This window comes from Portunus trituberculatus, chromosome 40, assembly GCF_017591435.1.
Source record: "Portunus trituberculatus isolate SZX2019 chromosome 40, ASM1759143v1, whole genome shotgun sequence".
NCBI classification, from domain to species: domain Eukaryota; kingdom Metazoa; phylum Arthropoda; class Malacostraca; order Decapoda; family Portunidae; genus Portunus; species Portunus trituberculatus.
Genome location: NC_059294.1, coordinates 13,464,537 through 13,482,811, shown reverse-complemented (window position 1 = coordinate 13,482,811; position 18,275 = coordinate 13,464,537). Strand labels below are relative to the sequence as shown.

General features: G+C 45.4%; 2 protein-coding genes across 2 annotated transcripts in view; both read left to right on the top strand.

Annotated features, from left to right (window-relative positions):
- Window positions 1–9,344: 9,344 nt before the first annotated feature.
- Window positions 9,345–11,390, top strand: LOC123515846. The gene has a single exon (XM_045274733.1). It carries the CDS (start codon window positions 9,345–9,347, stop codon window positions 11,388–11,390), a length of 2,046 nt encoding a protein of 681 aa, XP_045130668.1.
- Window positions 11,391–15,629: 4,239 nt separating this feature from the next.
- LOC123515988 (L-2-hydroxyglutarate dehydrogenase, mitochondrial-like) overlaps window positions 15,630–18,275 on the top strand; it is a 37,086-nt gene continuing 34,440 nt past the window's right edge. The window contains exons 1-4 of the mRNA XM_045274949.1: window positions 15,630–15,683; window positions 17,033–17,157; window positions 17,595–17,720; window positions 18,071–18,228. Of these exons, the coding sequence (XP_045130884.1) occupies window positions 17,052–17,157; window positions 17,595–17,720; window positions 18,071–18,228 (390 nt within the window). The 5' untranslated portion in view covers window positions 15,630–15,683; window positions 17,033–17,051. The remainder of the gene's footprint in view (window positions 15,684–17,032; window positions 17,158–17,594; window positions 17,721–18,070; window positions 18,229–18,275) is intronic.

Sequence of the window (18,275 nt, the reverse complement as noted above, 5' to 3'; positions counted from 1 at the left end):
ACCAGCCCTTGTTTCAGGTACTTCTAGGCCATTAGAAGAGGCGACTAGACCACGTGTTCTCCCATTTACTGAAGGTGATGATATGGATTCTTACCTCGCTAGATTTGAGAAAGTAGCTCAGTTTCACCATTGGAGAGACGAGGACTTGGCGCTACATTTAGGTTCCTTGTTAAAAGGTAAGGCTCAAAAAATTTGTTGGGTTGTCGCCGGAGATTTCGGAGAGTTACCCAGATCTTAAGATTCCCCTTTTAAAAGCCTTTCACGCAAATGCGGATTCTTATCGCAGGCAGTTCAGGAATTTGAAAGCTCAGTGTGAGGAGTCATTCTTGCAATTTTTGTCTAGGCTTGAACTGACCTTGAAGTGGTGGCTGGCTTTGTCAGAGGTTGCTGAGGATTACAAATCTTTATTTGATTTTGTAGTATGGGACCAGTTTCTGAATAGTTGCTCCCCCTGATGTACAAGTGTTTCTGAAGGAAGAGGGAGACAGTTGAGTGTCATTGAAGAAGAGGGGATAGTTGTCTGGAAGGTTGTGTTGAGTTGATAGATGGAGGAATTGAGTTTTTGAGGCATTGAAAACTACTAGATTTTCTCTGCCCTAATTGGAAATCTTTGAGAGATTGGAAGTCAGGCGTTTTGTGGCGTCCCTGCATGATTTGTTGACTTCTTGAAGGGTTGGATGTCTCTGAAAGGACGTGGAAAGATGTAAGGTGGTATCATCAGCGTAGGAGTGGATAGGGCGAGAAGTTTGGTTAAGGTCATTAATGAATAATAGAAGGAAAAAGGGTGACAGGACAGAACCCTGAGGAACTACACCATTAAAAGATTTAGAAGAACAGTGGCCGTCTACCACAGCAGCAACAGAACAGTCGGAAAGGAAACTTGAGATAAAGATGCAAAGAGAAGGATAAAAGCTGTAAGAGGGCAGTTTTGAAATCAAAGCTTTATGACAGACTAATATGAGTATGTCACTATGAGATAGTGTTGATACGTTGATCTCACTGCTGTGGCCAAAGAGCTCATTCGGGTGAAGCATATATGGTTGTCCCAGGTTGGCAGTGGGGGACAGTAAGGACGTTGGTGCTAGACATGTGGCTGGACATGGTTCAGCTCCACCTCCTGACTGACACTTAAATCCTGTCTGCCCCATGTTTAGAGGGTGGCTGGTATGACCCGACCTCTTCCCTTGTTGTATACACTTACAACAATAAAGTTATCAATCAATCAATAATCAGGGACTAGTACTTCACAGGGAAACACTAGGTGACTAGCATGTAAAACATTTAACAAAATGGAACTATATCACAGTTTTTGGTCATTATGGCAGTGAACTAAATATTATAGATTTGCAAGGTTGTGTGGCAACTTTAATCCGAGAGAGCTTTCTCTCAAGTGACATAAATCCAAGCACATGTAGGGCACTTTCTACAAACAGGTTTGCAGTTATTGAAAAACTGAAGTATTTTGAGAAACCTGTCATGTACCCTCAAAGTTCCTCTCACATACCCCGGGGGGTATGTGTACCCGAGGTTGAGAACCCCTGCTTTAGGTCCTGTTCTTCATCATGAACCTTTGATATAATTCTTTTACCATTCCTTTCTCTTTAACTCAAATCTTACTGGGTTTTCTCTTGTAGTCCATATATAGCCATACGCTTCTTTTTGTCTACTGTCACTCACTAGTTCTTTTTTTCCTTTATTCACTTATAGTACTATGTCCTTCATTTTTTCTCATACTTGTTGTTTAACCACTTCAGCAAAGTTAACTTTTTCATCTTCTTAATCTTTTTCCATGCCTTTTTCTATTCATTTAATTTCATTTCTCCCTCCCCTGCCTCAACCTTCTCCCTACTCTCTTCCAACACTGCCTAATAGTTATTTCACTTTTCCTTTAGGGGTCTTCTTTTCTATTTCTGCTGGTGCTGACCTCATTTCTTTGTTTACCTTTAATGTTTCCTCTGACTCACTACATTTCACTTTCAGTTCTTCATGTCCCTGGAACAGCTGATCTTATTTTTCAAGTATCCTGGCAATGACTTCCCTCATACTCCTAATCTCCTTCTCCATCGATATTTTTCTTGTGTTAGTTGTTTTGTCCTTGGAACTTGTGAAATACCTTGTGGAATTCTGTGGGATTTACGGTCTGAGGCTTGGCGCCAATGTAAACATTCTCTTCCATGTTTTTTTTTTTTTTTTTTTTTTTTACAAAATGCTTTGATACTATTGGAGACTGAACAGTACACTAGCTCCCTTTACTCTTGCATGTACATAACCAGATCTCTTGGTTTGGAAGCGACAGCAATATCCAGCACTCATCAGCAGTAGAAATATTAATTTATACATGGTATCTGGTCATTTCACCCACATGCCATAATTATTGACATTTCGTCACACCATGGAGTCATTTCACCCAAAGGTCAATTCATCCACTCCATGGACTTATGGAGTCAATTTGCCCACACCATGGAGTTATACATCCACATCATGGAGTCATTCGCCCATACCATGGACTGGGGCATGGAGCTCGCCGCATTGAGAAATGTCTGGTAGGGTGTGGCAAAGGGGAATTCCTCCCCCCGTGTCGCCGTTATTTTAGTGTACTACTTCTGTCTCTAACCCCACTCAACCTACGTAACCTGTGGCCTCAATTTTATTTCTCTCATTTGTGTTTCTATATAAACTGGTGTATTTCCTAAGTTATTTCCGAAATTATGATTACTTTTGTTTATGTAGGAGGGGCAACTGGCCAAAGGAAACAAAAAATAGAAAAAAAGACCCACTGTAAATGCCAGTTCCTTTAAAGTTCAAGTGAGTTATCCAAAAATTCAGGGACAATTTAAATGTCTTGAAACCTCCCCCCTTTAAAGATATTAAGGTGTAGGAAGATAGAAATACAGAAGCAGGTAGGGAGTTTCAGAGTTTACCATAGAAAGGTATAAATGATTGAAAATACTGGGTTAACTCTTACATTAGAGAGTTGGACAGGTTATGGATGAGAGGAAAAAGAAAGCCTTGTGCAACGAGGCTGCAGGGGAAGGGGAGGCTTGCAGTTAACAAGATCAATAGAGCAGTTAGCATGAAAATAGCGATACAAGATAGAAAGAGATGCAACATTCCAATGGTGAGAAAGAGGCTGAAGACAGTCAGTCAAAGGAGAGGAGATGATGAGACAAAAAGCTTTTGATTCCACCCAATCTAATAAAACTGTGAGTGGAACCCTGCCCCCAAAACTTCATAGAAGTTATTTTAGCAAGAGTTGAGATGTGAACTTAGTTAAGATTATAAGTAAAGGACAGGTTGAGGATATTCAGTGTGGATGAGGGAGACAGTCGAGTATCATTGAAGAAGAGGGGATAGTTGTCTGGAAGGTTGTGTTGAGTTGATAGATGGAGGAATTTAATTTTTGGAGCATTGAACACTATTAAATTTTCTGTGCCCCAATCAGAAATATTAGAAAAATCAGAAGCCAGGCATTCTGTGGCATCCCTGCATGATCTGATGACTTTGTGAAGGATTGGTCATCTCTGAAAGGACATGGAAAGAAGTAGGGTGGTATCACTAGCGTAGGAGTGGGTAGGGCAAGAAGTTTGGTTAAGATCATTAATGAATAATAGAGAGTTGGTAACAAAACAGAACCCTGAGGAGTACCACTGTTAATAGATTTAGGAGAACAGTGGCTGTCTACCGTGGCTGCAATAGCACAGCCAGAAAGGGAACTTGACAAAGTTGCAGAGAGAAGGATAGAAACTGTAGGAGGGCAGTTTGGTAATCAAAGCTTTGTGCCAGACTTTATCAAAAGCTTTTGATATGTCTGACGTGACAGCAAAGTTTCACCGAAATCTCTAAAAGAGGATGACCAAGACTCGGTAAGGAATGCCAGATCACCAGTAGAGCGACCTTGACAGAAACCATACTGGCGATCAGATAAAAGATTGTGAAGTGACAGATCTTCCTACTAAGGATAGATAAAAAAAAATTTAGACAGCAAGAGACAAAAGCTATAGGACAGTAGTTTGAGGGATTAGAACAGTCACCATTTTTAGGAACAGGCTCAATGTAAGCAAACTTCCAGCAAGAAGGAAAGGTAAAAGTCGATAGACATAGATGAAAGAGTTTGGCCAGGAAAGGTGCAAGTATTGAAGCACAGTTTTTGAGAACAATAGGAGGTACCCCACCAGGTTCATAAGTCTTCCAAGGGTTTAGGCCAGTGAGGGCATGGAATGCATAATTTCGAAGAACTTTAATAATTGTAGGCCTGAAATAGTCAGAGGGAGGAGGAGAGGGAGAAACAAGCCCAAAATCATCCAAGGTGGAGTTGTAAACAAAGATATAAGGGAAGAATTCAGCTTTAGAGACAGAAGAGATGGCAGTGGTGCCATCAAGATGAAATAAAGGAGGAAAGATGAAGAAGTGAAGTTATTTGAGATGTTTTTGGCCAGATGCCAGAAGTCACAAGGAGAGTTGGAGTTTGAAAGATTTTGACATTTACTATTTATGGAGGAGTGTTTGGCAAGTTGAAGAACAGACTTGACATAATTCTGGACAGAAATATAAAGTCCATGAAATTCAGAAGATGGAAGGCTCAAGTACCCTTAGTGGGCAACCTCTCTATCATGTATAGGTTTAGAAGGTTTAGGTTGAGAATGAGGAATGTACGCTTCCATACTAGACACTATCACTTCTGTTATGCATTTAGCACACAGAGATGGGTCTCTGACAAGGAAATAGTAATCATTCCAGGGAAGATTAGCATAATACCTCTTCAGGTCCCCTCAACTGGCAGAGGCAAAGCGCCAGAGACACCTCCGCTTTGGGGGATCCTGAGGAAGAACTGGAGAAATAGAGCAAGATACAGAGGAGCCCAATGGAGAAGATAGGGTAACAGCATAAGCAAAAGGATTAGAGGTGAGGAAAGGATCAAGAATGTTGGGAGTATCTCCAAAACCGTCAAGAATACGAGTATAGAGTGTAGCACTAGTTGCTCTAGGTCTTGAAGGATAGCAAAGTTGAAGGCTAGCTCACCAAGGTGGTCAGTAAAGGGAGAGGACAGCCAAAGCTGGTGGTGAGCATTGAAATATCGAAGGATGGAGATTTCCACGAAAGGGTGGATGGACAGAATGTGCTCCACTTTTGGAAGTTAAATAGTCAAAGAATTTACTTTAGTCAGGAGAATTAAGGGAGAGATAGACAGCACAGATAAATTTAGTTAGAGAGTGACTATTGAGCTGAAGCCAGATGGTGGAAAACTCAGAAGATTCAAGAGTGTGAGCACGAGAGCAAGTTAAGTCGTTGCGTACATAGACACAACATCCAGCTTTGGGACAAAAATGAGGATAGAGAAAGTAGAAGGGAACAAAGAAGGGGCTACTGTCAGTTGCCTCAGACAGCTGTGTTTCGGTGAGTAAAAGAAGATGAGGTTTAGTATAGAGGAGAGGTGGTGTTCTAGATACTGAAAATTAGATCTAAGACTGCAAATGTTGCAGAAGTTAGTGAAAAATAAAGTAAAGGGAGGTGTCAAGACATTTAGGGTCTTTATCAAGACAGCAGTCCGACCTGGGGACATTTCTGGTCCCATCCCCAGAAGGGTACTCCAAGGCAGGATTTGGAGTTGCCATTTTGAATTTTGAATTTTAAGTGAGGAGTGTATGTGTGGTAAGTGGATGTAGTTTTGTGTGAAGAAGGAAATTTGTCTTTAGAGGGCAGGCTGTAACTGCCCCCTTGAGTTGTGAGACACAAATGGAAATGTTCAATGAGATCATAACTAGCTTTAATGGAAAGTTTACAGCATCCCTTGAAGTTAGACCTGGTTGGGAGTAAATTAACTTGTTTCACATATAACCTGCTTCTTATATATTAACATTTACAATGCTCCCTATTACTCATCCGTCTATTCCACATTCAAAACTTTCGTCGTATTCCACCCTGGTAACCCCTGGCAACTTACGGCAACACCATCTCCCTCAGCCAGCCACGTCATTCTTTCTTGAGATGCGCTTGAGTGCGTGTTTGTTACAGTGCTCTGGAACTTTTTTTGCCCAGCTGTTTTCTCTACGTGGACCTGTTTGTTTTATGGCTGGCCATCAGGAGGATCAGGAGGGCTTGTCGTTGCCTTCTCCTTCTTACGGTGACGTCGAGTTTGTTCGTGGCAGTGACTGCAGTGTCGGCGGCGGCCAGGATTCAACCCGCCATGCTGCTGGCTCACCGCTGGGCTCTTCATCACCTTTTTTCTCGGCCTCACATGTTGTCAGAAGAGTCTGTGCTTCGTCTGGATGCAGGAGAGTCCTTGGGAGTGCCCACAACGATCCGCACTCTGTATGTATTGTCTGCCGTGATGGTTTCTGTGATGTAAACAACAGATGTCGGGAGTGTGCTGAGTGGAGTCCCAGGCGGGTGCTCAGTTCCCGTAAGTACCAACAGACTTTACAGAAGAGGCGAGACTATAAAGCTAGGAAGAAAGCCTCAAACCCTTCAGGCCAGTCTCAGGAGCCTTTTGCCAAATGTTCTGATTCTCGTAGCGCGGTCCTGTCTCCCACGGCTTCAGGATCAGACAGGGATTCGGTACCTGGATCAGTGGGGCCTGAGGATTCGATTTCTCAGATTCTGGGATCCAAAGTGTCTCCTTGGGATAAGTCAAGTTTTTTCAAGGAGTTGGCTGCTTTCCTCGGGTTTCAGGAAGGCAGTAAATATATTTCCTTCCCTGATATGGTTTCAGCTATGGTGTCTAAGGAAGTAGAGGGCAGGTTAGCTCCTAATACCGCCTCTCTTACAGCTACCCCCTCGCTCTCGGTTCAAGGTGGGGTGCAGTCCGCTACCAACCCCCCTCCCGGCCTCGGCGCAAGGCAGAGTGTGAAGTCACTCCTAGCTGACGTGCCGGCGGGGGGTAACCGGGAGCAGGAGAGGCCCGGGAATGAGTTAGGATTAGATCAGGCTGTCCCTCCGCTGGATCCATGGGGGGGGGAAACGCTCTAGAACCCCTAAGGATCATCCATAGAGGATCAAGCGATCCCGTCCTGAAGTGAGGGGAGATTAGGATCCTCTACATGTAGGATCTCCTTCAGGACGGGGTCAGGGCAGGAACAGGCGTGTGTGTCCAGTACAACGCTTCTGCCCACAGACCCTGGGTGAGGGTCCTGCTGTGCAACTCCAGGGCGCTTTGACTGAGGATTCGGTCAAGCCCACACAGCTTGAGAAGGGTGTGATCCATGCCATGCTTCCCGCCCCTTCTCGGTCCACAAGGCACACAGGAGCGCCAGGTACAGACGCCACCTCCTATGCCTCTTTCCACCATGAACAGTTTCACCCTGTTGCCCCTCACCCTGAGGCAACAGGATCTGTTCTAGGATCCCTTCAGGATCCAGGATCTTCTCTGCACACTAGAACCCGAGGTCCATCAGGAGATCCAGGGTTGCCAGGTGTCCACTCTTCTGGATACTTTGAAAATCGCGGCCTAGATTCTTCGGAGGAGGAAGCTGACACAAGGGTTAACAGAGAGCCTGTTTCCCTTCCGATCTTTCAGTCCATGATGGAATATATTGCCCAGTGTTTTCTGGAAGCTCTTGGATATGAGGAAGGGTCTCATCACCCAGGGCCCCCAGGGGAAGTCAGGATGGTGAAGGATAAACACATCCGCTTCACTATGGCACAGCCATGGATTTTTCTCTACAGGCCGCCACTAAAGCTCTTCGTTGTGCTTATGAAGACTCCCAGCCATCACTTGCTCACTACCCTTCCGGCCGGTACAGGAGGATCTATGGGGTCAGTGGACACGAGTTTGCTGGGAAAGCAGCCAAGCTCAATACAGACTTAGCCTCGCCCTCACCACTAAGGGTAAAGACCAACAGGTGGTGGTACAGCATGCAGATATGTCTCGCCTGGAAGGTATCTTAGCACGCCAACGTGAGGCACAGAATTTTCAGTTTTGGGCTATTGGCGCCTTTTACAGACTGGTTTCCTCTTTACAACCAGATCAGGAGGAGAAGCTCTTAGCTGACCAACTGTTCTGCAGCATTCAGTTTGCCATGGTAGATACAGCTCAAGATTCGGCTTTTGCTCTAACTAATGTCAAGGCCATGAGAAGGGAGGCGATTCTCTCTCATCTTCCCCCTGTTTTTAAGACTGCTACCAAGGTTGATCTCAGGAAGTCAGCTATTGGCTCAGCCTTCCTCTTCGATGAGGATAAGGTTAAGGAAGCTCTTCGGGTGGCAGATAAGGCTGCTTCCATTTCTTTCCAGCAAGCAGCAGCTCGGGCACTGGTTAAGCCAAAGCCAGCTACTGGCACACCCCTGGTGGATCGTGGTCCCGCGGCGCCCACTGGTGAATCTTCTCATCGGACTTCGCTTTCCACACGGCTCATAGAACCGGTCTCTCGTTCAAGAGCGCCGCATTAGAGGTCTTCCTCCATTCTTCCTTCTACTTCTCACCCTAAGATGGGGAAGTTTTTTCGGAAGTAGATTGGCCGCCTTCCCAAGTTCCAGTAGGAGGTTGTCTGACCAAGAATCTAGACAGTTGGATGGCAATTGGTGCAAAGGCATGGGTTCTCTCCATCCTTTGCGAAGGTTACAAGATCCCCTTCACATCTCTTCCCCCTGTCACCTCGGCACCTTTGGAGTTTCGTTCTTACACTCCAGGTTCCGAGAAGGGCAAGGTACTAGAATCTGAGGTCCAACGTCTCTTGACAAAGGGAGCAATAGAGGAGACGTCTACAAATCCAGGTTTTTACAGTCATTCCTTTGTGGTGCCCAAGAATACAGGAGGCTTTCGGCCAATCCTCGATTTATCCACATTGAATCGTTATGTGACTACCACTCCCTTCAGGATGGAAACAGTGAGGACGGTTATGTCCGCCATCCACAGACACGACTGGATGACTGCCATCGATCTCCGGGATGCTTATTTTCAGATCCCAGTCCATCCAGACAGCCGAAAGTTTCTCCGCTTTATATGGAGAGGGCGTCACTTCCAGTTCAGGGTTCTTTGCTTTGGCCTCTCCACGGCCCCTCAAGTTTTTACCAGGATGATGGGTCCAGTTTCAGCGGCTTCACATCAACAAGGAGTTCGCCTCCTCCGTTACTTAGACGACTGGCTGCTGTTAGCTCACTCGAAACAGACGGCACTCGAGGCAACCAGTTACCTCCTCCGTCTGTGTGCATCACTGGGAATCCAGGTAAACTGGGAAAAGTCATCGCTTTCACCCTCCCAGACAAGGATTTATTTGGGGATGGAGATTCGCTCTCCTCTTTTGAAGGTTTTCCGACACAGAAACGCCTAGAGAATCTACAACTTCAAATCAAGACTTTTCTAAGTGTTCAGTCCCTCCAGCAAAGGCTTGGTTAGCCCTCCTAGGCCACATGTCCTCTCTGCTGCATCTAATTCCTGGGGCAAGACGGAGGATGCGCAGCCTTCAATTTCGCCTTTCCCAATTCTGGGATCGCCAGTCCGACGGAGACAACCTTCCAGTTCCTTGGGATTTCGAAATCCTGGACGATCTTCAGTGGTGGACACTGGACCACAATCTTTGGTTGGGACAGTCCCTTCAGTTAGCTTCCCCGGATGTTTGTCTGTACACAGATGCTTCCACCGTCGGCTGGGGAGCGTCGATTCTACACGATTCAGTGAGCGGTGTGTGGGCCACTCACGAGCTCTCTTTACACATCAACCTTCTAGAACTCAAAGCTATACGTCTCGGCCTTCTGCACTTCAAGGATCATGTCCGAGGACAGACGGTGGCAGTGTTCTCTGACAATGCTACGGCCCTGTCGTATCTGGCAAAAGAAGGCGGGACTCGTTCAGGAAGCCTCAATGCCGAAGCTCAAGCCATCCTACAGTGGGCGGAGGATCATGCCATCCAGATCCTCACCCAATTCGTGAAGGGCTCGGCAAACGTCTTAGCGGATTGCCTCAGCAGACAGGATCAGATCATCTCTACAGAGTGGACTCTCCACCAGGAGGTTTGCAATCTCCTATGGAGGTTTTGGAATTATCCCACGGTGGACCTGTTTGCAACAAGGCTCAACTTCAGGCTACCAAACTTCATATCCCCCGTTTCGGGATCCAATGGCAGTAGCCACAGACGCCTTTCTGTACAATTGGGATCATCAAAATCTTTATGCCTTCCCACCTTTCCCGTTGATCAGGAAGGTGCTCAACAAGCTGAGAATGGCACGTCAAACAAACGTTATTCTGATTGCTCCGTTTTGGCCACAGAGGGAATGGTTCCCAGACCTCATACAGGCCTCAGTAGACACTCCCAGGTGCCTACCGCAGCGCAGAGATCTACTTCGTCAGCCTCATGTTCGCAAATTCCATCAAGCTCTCCCCATGCTACAGCTAACCGCGTGGAAACTGTCAAGCGAATCCTTCGTCACAGAGGCTATTCCTCCCGAGTTACGGAATTCCTGGCAAAATCTAAAAGACCTTCCACTATTATGAATTACCAATACAAGTGGAAAAGGTTTCGAGAGTGGTGCAAGAGAGAAGGTCACACAGTCTCTAATCCCACCAGCCAGAAGATTGCAGATTTTTTGGTCTTTCTTAGACAGGATTGCAGAATGTCAGTCACTGCCATTAAAGGCTACAAGGCCATGCTCAATGGAGTATTTGCCCTTAAAGGCTTTGATCTTTCTACCGACCCAGTTCTCCGCGAGGTCATAAAGACTTGTTCAAGGCAAGTCCAACGCCCACCTTGTAGGGCTCCTTCATGGAATGTAGACGTGGTCCTTAAGGCTCTGACATGTCCTCCATTTGAGCCACTTCACCAAGCCTCATTACGGGATCTGACTAAGAAGACCCTCTTTTTGGTGGCCCTGGCTACGGCTAAGAGGGTTGGAGAGCTTCATGCCCTTTCTCAGGTCATAGCCTCAAGAGGAGAGGATCTTATCCTGTCATATCTTCCTGAATTCATAGCTAAGACAGAAACCCCTCTTAATCCCGTTCCTAGAGAGTTCCCTCTTCGAAGTCTCTCTTCAGTGGTGGGAAGAGAGGATGAGGAACGTCTCCTATGTCCAGTGCGAGCTGTACGACGTTACCTTGCTGCAACAGCTTCCGCTTCTCGGCCTCGAAGTCTCTTTGTGTCTTTGAGAGACCCTGCAAGGCGAATGTCTAAGGCTGCTATTTCTTTCTTCCTACGGGATACAATCAAGACGGCTCATGAGTCTTTTCCCGAGGAACTCGGCCCCTTGTTCAAGGTACGGGCACACGATATAAGAGGAATTGCCACTTCCATGCTTCTCTGGAAGAACAGTTCTGTGGCATCTATCTTAGAAGCAGCCTGTTGGAAAACCCACTCAGTCTTTGTGGACTACTATCTCCGTGACATCCAACGGCAGGAAGGAGATGTCTCTGCCCTTGGCCCGGTAATTGCTGCTGGGAATTTGGTGGGACCACTTCCTCACTAATGGACTCTTCCAAGACTTAGAAAGGAGACCAGAAGTCCCTACCACTGCCTGGTCATGGTCTCCTTCTCACTCTCCAGTCTCCAACCCTCATAGGTGGTTTCAGTAGGTGTCTTCTACCTCCTCCCTAAATCAAAGGGTGTTTTCTGTATAAAGATTTTGTTTCTCCCAATCATAAACATGGCATATGAGTGGGGACTGGGAGGGCTACATGTCGCTTCCTCCGTCAGTGGAGGAATTCTTTATGTAGCAGACACATGCTCTCACTATGGGTCATTCCTCTGCTTCAAGCTAGCCATATGGCCATCTTCATAGCCAAGCTAAGGCAGTTATTTACAACATCAATAGGTACCTCTTGGAAGAAAAGACAACACTGGGGAATGCTCATGGTTTCCATACCCTACCAGCCATTTCTCACTGTGACGAGTATAGCACAGAGCCAATTCACCCGCAACATTGAGCCATTTCGCCCATTATTACTGTTCAAACATCTCTCTCAACTAGCGACCACAGCCCAATTACAAACTCTATAATTCATTACACTCAAAGAACATTGATCCACAGCTCCATATGGCCACCCTCTAGAAGCTAGATGAAGTGTTAATGTAGAGGCTTATCGAATTAGCTTATCTTTGGCCATCCGTCAAAATGAATTAAAAGGAAAATAAATCATGGTCTTGAGTAATCAAATCAATACTGTAGCTTAGAAGGAGAATTATGCCTGGAGTAGCCTGTGAGAATTTGTTAATCCTTATCAGAGACAACTCTTAAGTCACCTACCTTCACACAGAGTAGAAATGCATCCTGTAATATTACCAATTATAGAAAAAAATACATAAAAAAAAAGAAACAAAGTGAATCCATGATATACGACTCTACAATGGATGAATGCAGGAAAAAAAAGAGAAAACAGAAAAAAAAGAAGAAAAGATGAGAGATGGATGAAGAGAAGGTCCGGTGGTGGCGGATGGAGGCTGGTGGATGATGGATAGCCGGTGGTGGTGGATGGGCTATGTTCTCTGGTGACGGATGGGTCTGTTCGGTGGTGGTGGATGGGTCTTTTTGGTGATGGTGGATGGGTCTGTTGTCTGTTGGTGGATGGGTCTGTTCTTTGGTGGTGGATGGGTCTGTTTGGTGGTGGTGGATGGGTCTGTTGTCTGTTGGTGAATGGGTCTGTTCTTTGGTGGTGGATGGGTCTGTTGTCTGTTGGTGGATGGGTCTGTTGTCTGTTGGTGGATGGGTCTGTTGTCTGTTGGTGGATGGGTCTGTTGTCTGTTGGTGGATGGGTCTGTTGTCTGTTGGTGGATGGGTCTGTTGTCTGTTGGTGGATGGGTCTGTTGTCTGTTGGTGGATGGGTCTGTTGTCTGTTGGTGGATGGGTCTGTTCTTTGGTGGTGGATGGGTCTGTTCTCTGTTGGTGGATGGGTCTGTTGTCTGTTGGTGGATGGGTCTGTTGTCTGTTGGTGGATGGGTCTGTTGTCTGTTGGTGGATGGGTCTGTTGTCTGTTGGTGGATGGGTCTGTTCTTTGGTGGTGGATGGGTCTGTTGTCTGTTGGTGGATGGGTCTGTTGTCTGTTGGTGGATGTTGTCTGTTGGTGGATGGGTCTGTTGTCTGTTGGTGGATGGGTCTGTTGTCTGTTGGTGGATGGGTCTGTTGTCTGTTGGTGGATGGGTCTGTTGTCTGTTGGTGGATGGGTCTGTTGTCTGTTGGTGGATGGGTCTGTTGTCTGTTGGTGGATGGGTCTGTTGTCTGTTGGTGGATGGGTCTGTTGTCTGTTGGTGGATGAGTCTGTTCTCTGGTGGTGGATGGGTCTTTTGTCTGTTGGTGGATGGGTTTGTTCTCTGGTGGTGGATGGGTCTGTTGTCTGTTGGTGGATGGGTCTGTTGTCTGTTGGTGGATGGGTCTGTTGTCTGTTGGTGGATGGGTCTGTTGTCTGTTGGTGGATGGGTCTGTTCTCTGTTGGTGGATGAGTCTGTTGTCTGTTGGTGGATGGGTTTGTTCTCTGGTGGTGGATGGGTCTGTTGTCTGTTGGTGGATGGGTCTGTTGTCTGTTGGTGGATGGGTCTGTTGTCTGTTGGTGGATGGGTCTGTTGTCTGTTGGTGGATGGGTCTGTCTGTCTGTTGGTGGATGGGTCTGTTGTCTGTTGGTGGATGGGTCTGTTGTCTGTTGGTGGATGGGTCTGTTGTCTGTTGGTGGATGGGTCTGTTGTCTGTTGGTGGATGGGTCTGTTGTCTGTTGGTGGATGGGTCTGTTGTCTGTTGGTGGATGGGTCTGTTGTCTGTTGGTGGATGGGTCTGTTGTCTGTTGGTGGATGGGTCTGTTGTCTGTTGGTGGATGGGTCTGTTGTCTGTTGGTGGATGGGTCTGTTGTCTGTTGGTGGATGGGTCTGTTGTCTGTTGGTGGATGGGTCTGTTGTCTGTTGGTGGATGGGTCTGTTGTCTGTTGGTGGATGGGTCTGTTGTCTGTTGGTGGATGGGTCTGTTGTCTGTTGGTGGATGGGTCTGTTGTCTGTTGGTGGATGGGTCTGTTGTCTGTTGGTGGATGGGTCTGTTGTCTGTTGGTGGATGGGTCTGTTGTCTGTTGGTGGATGGGTCTGTTGTCTGTTGGTGGATGGGTCTGTTGTCTGTTGGTGGATGGGTCTGTTGTCTGTTGGTGGATGGGTCTGTTGTCTGTTGGTGGATGGGTCTGGTCTTTTGGTGGATGGGTCTGTTGTCTGTTGGTGGATGGGTCTGTTGTCTGTTGGTGGATGGGTCTGTTGTCTGTTGGTGGATGGGTCTGTTGTCTGTTGGTGGATGGGTCTGTTGTCTGTTGGTGGATGGGTTTGTTGTCTGTTGGTTGATGGGTCTGTTGTCTGTTGGTGGATGGGTCTGTTCTTTGGTGGTGGATGGGTCTGTTGTCTGTTGGTGGATGGGTCTGTTGTCTGTTGGTGGATGGGTCTGTTGTCTGTTGGTGGATGGGTCTGGTCTTTGGTGGTGGATGGGTCTGTTGTCTGTTGGTGGATGGGTCTGTTGTCTGTTGGTGGATGGGTCTGTTGTCTGTTGGTGGATGGGTCTGTTGTCTGTTGGTGGATGGGTCTGTTGTCTGTTGGTGGATGGGTCTGTTGTCTGTTGGTGGATGGGTCTGTTGTCTGTTGGTGGATGGGTCTGTTCTTTGGTGGTGGATGTTGGTCTGTTGTTTGGTGGTGGTGGGTCTGTTTTTGGTGGTGGTGGTGGTGGGTTTTCTGTGGTGGTGGGCATGTTCGGTGGTGGTGGTGGGGCATTTTTGGTGGTGGTGGTGGGCATTTTGGTGGTGGTGGTGGGCATTTTGGTGGTTTTGGTGGTGGTGGTGGGCATTTTGGTGGTGGTGGTTGGTGGTGGTGGTGGGCATTTTCGGTGGTGGTGGTGGGCATTTTTGGTGGTGGTGGTGGGCATTTTTGGTGGTGGTGGTGGGCATTTTGGTGGTGGTGGTGGGCATTTTAGGTGGTGGTGGTGGGCATTTTGGTGGTGGTGGTGGGCATTTTAGGTGGTGGTGGTGGGCATTTTAGGTGGTGGTGGTGGGCATTTTAGGTGGTGGTGGTGGGCATTTTGGTGGTGGTGGTGGTGGTGCATTTTAGGTGGTGGTGGTGGGCATTTTAGGTGGTGGTGGTGGGCATTTTAGGTGGTGGTGGTGGGCATTTTAGGTGGTGGTGGTGGGCATTTTAGGTGGTGGTGGTGGGCATTTTAGGTGGTGGTGGTGGGCATTTTAGGTGGTGGTGGTGGGCATTTTAGGTGGTGGTGGTGGGCATTTTAGGTGGTGGTGGTGGGCATTTTCGGTGGTGGTGGTGGTGGTGGTGGGCATTTTCGGTGGTGGTGGTGGGCATTTTAGGTGGTGGTGGTGGGCATTTTTGGTGGTGGTGGTGGGCATTTTAGGTGGTGGTGGTGGGCATTTTAGGTGGTGGTGGTGGGCATTTTAGGTGGTGGTGGTGGGCATTTTGGTGGTGGTGGTGGGCATTTTAGGTGGTGGTGGTGGGCATTTTCGGTGGTGGTGGTGGGCATTTTAGGTGGTGGTGGTGGGCATTTTCGGTGGTGGTGGTGGGCATTTTAGGTGGTGGTGGTGGGCATTTTTGGTGGTGGTGGGCATTTTAGGTGGTGGTGGTGGGCGTTTTCGGTGGTGGTGGTGGGCATTTTAGGTGGTGGTGGTGGGCATTTTTGGTGGTGGTGGTGGGCATGTCCGGTGGTGGTGGTGGTGGGCATTTTCGGTGGTGGTGGTGGGCATGTCTCTCGGTTACATAAAGTGTCCTCCGTTACATCATGTCGAAGAATTTCGACAGAAGACAGGTACGTCTTCTGCTTCTCTACCTACGTAGTATTATCATGAGCTTCATATAATAGTAATGTTCCGAAACGTGAAGGTCACAGTAACTTGCCAATTGGCAGACGGCTGTGATTGTCATCAGCATGTCTCGACCTTGACCGCCTGGTATCACTTATCAAGTGACCCACTTCGTGACAGTCTTCAGTCTTCCTGTTATGTTTTAGTATTAGTACCATTCTAGTTTGTACCATTAGTGCATACATAGTATACATGACAGACAAGGTTACTGGTGTGTGATCTTAAGGCTTGAGTGAAAGTTTTTTTTTCTATTTCTTTCTTACTTTCTTTGTCACGGGGAATATGGAGATAAGCTTAGCCACTTCTCCCAATGTTAATATTTACATGTCAAATAAAATTAAGATTGTAGATTACCATTCTATATACATCAGCCTCCGGAAATTTGTTGAAGCAAAACGAAACAAGGTTTAAGGCTATTAAAAAAAAAAAAAAAAAAAAAACGCCATTTGTTTTCCTTTATGATATCGGTCATCCCTGCTGGATCTTGCCGCTAGTATGCAATTAACCTAACCAAAGAAGTGTCGCATAGATAAGATATGGTTAGGTAAGAATACCAGTGGCATTATCAGGATGAAGGCTATAAAGCTCATCACAAGAACAGCAGGCCTACGCAACTTTTGATATTTACCTATCTTTTACTTCTTCATTGTTATTGTTAGGTAAAAAAAATTTATTCTACTAAACATAGCATTTTGTCTCCATAGACTTTTGAAAATGTTAAATTTCATAATAATCACGACATGATTTTCTAGGATTTTTTATCTTAAGGCTGTTTTTTAAATGGTTAAGTTTAATGTCAAGAGGCTTGTGGATGCTCTTGTATGCATCATCCACAATATACCACACAATTTCTTGATGTGTGGCAAGTTTTTGTGTTCAAATCCTCATGGCTTGCAGGAGTTCGTAGTTGCTTTGCAGATTCAAATCACTAGTAGTAGTTATTACAACTATGATTATGATAGGAAGCAGTGTTCATTTGAGGTGCTTATAGGCAGAGTGACATAAGCACTGAAAAGTGAAAATTTGGAAAAAAAAAAGTTGTGTATTTTAAGATGTGACTTCTCTTCAACGGACTGAGATAGAAAGTAATGACTGGTATTATAATATTCATAAATTTATCCCTTTTTACAACTATATAGCCAAATTACACTATGACAAATTGGTTACTGCATTTTCTTTAAGATATCACACAGCTACATAAAAATTATAAGTTTAGAAGAGATATCAAAGTCAATTGCCCATTGTGTGTTGATATTGCAGGAATTTATTCATTATATTTGCATTTCCATTTTAGACATGAACCAAAGTATGACATGGTGGTTGTAGGTGGTGGCATCGTGGGAATGGCAGCAGCTCGAGAGTTGGCCCTGCAACATCCGCACTTGAAACTCAGTGTTGTGGAAAAGGAAAACCAGTTGGGTAATAAATTTGTCATGGGTGACTTTTATACTAGATTGAACTTTATTTTTGCACCATAGCCCAAAGACTTTATACTTATTTGATATTAATTTCAAGTTATAGACTATGTTACCTATGTATACCTTTGTTAGTTTTATGAATGTTCTCTCTAGCATAAATTATTTATGCAGTGATAGTTTAAATCATTGTTGTAAGCTGGAAGTTCTTTTCACTGCACCACTGGCTGCCCCTGTGTTTCACTGAGCTGTATTCTTCAAGCATTTACAACACTTTCGTTGATTGTTACAATATTGAAATTGCCCCCACCGTTATTATGTTAAGAAGCTTCACTTACCTAATGTATGAACCATAATCATAAGTAACAAGAATACTGATACAATTAATATTCCAGTTGCTTAAAGAATATCCATCATATATTCATTATGGTCCATTTTCAGCATTTCATCAAAGTGGCCACAATAGTGGAGTGATTCATGCTGGAATTTACTATAAGCCAGGATCCCTAAAGGCCAAGCTCTGTGTTGAAGGCCTGCACCTCTCTTATAAGTATTTTGAAGAAGAAGGTATGTTTATGTAACATTCTTTTTTCCTTTTCACTATTCTTATGATTTTCCATGCACTTATCCAATAGTTTTTACATGTACTGTTCTTTTTCTTTTAACATTTACTATTTTAAATTGAAAATAACCTTTATTTTTATGAAGATTATGTTTTGATGACATTTTGTTTGTCATCCTTGAAGTGTGGAACAGTGTGGTAGATGAGTTAAGTCTTGATCATAGCAGGTATCCATATCCTTGTTTGTGTTAGTGTATTTCAAATGAATATGCCAACAATTCAATAGAGAATTTCCTTATGGACTAAAAATTCTTTCTTTAAAGCATAATTTGTGACACTTTTCTTTCTTTTACAGGAATTCCTTATAAAAAGTGTGGAAAACTCATTGTAGCTGTTGATGACAAAGAAATTGGAAGGTTGCATGACTTATTTGAGCGAGCAAAACAAAATGGTGTTCCAGATGTAGAACTCATTGAAGGACATGACATAAAGAAATATGAACCTTACTGTCATGTAAGTTTCTCATCCACATCTTATTGAAATTGAAAAAAATTTAATCT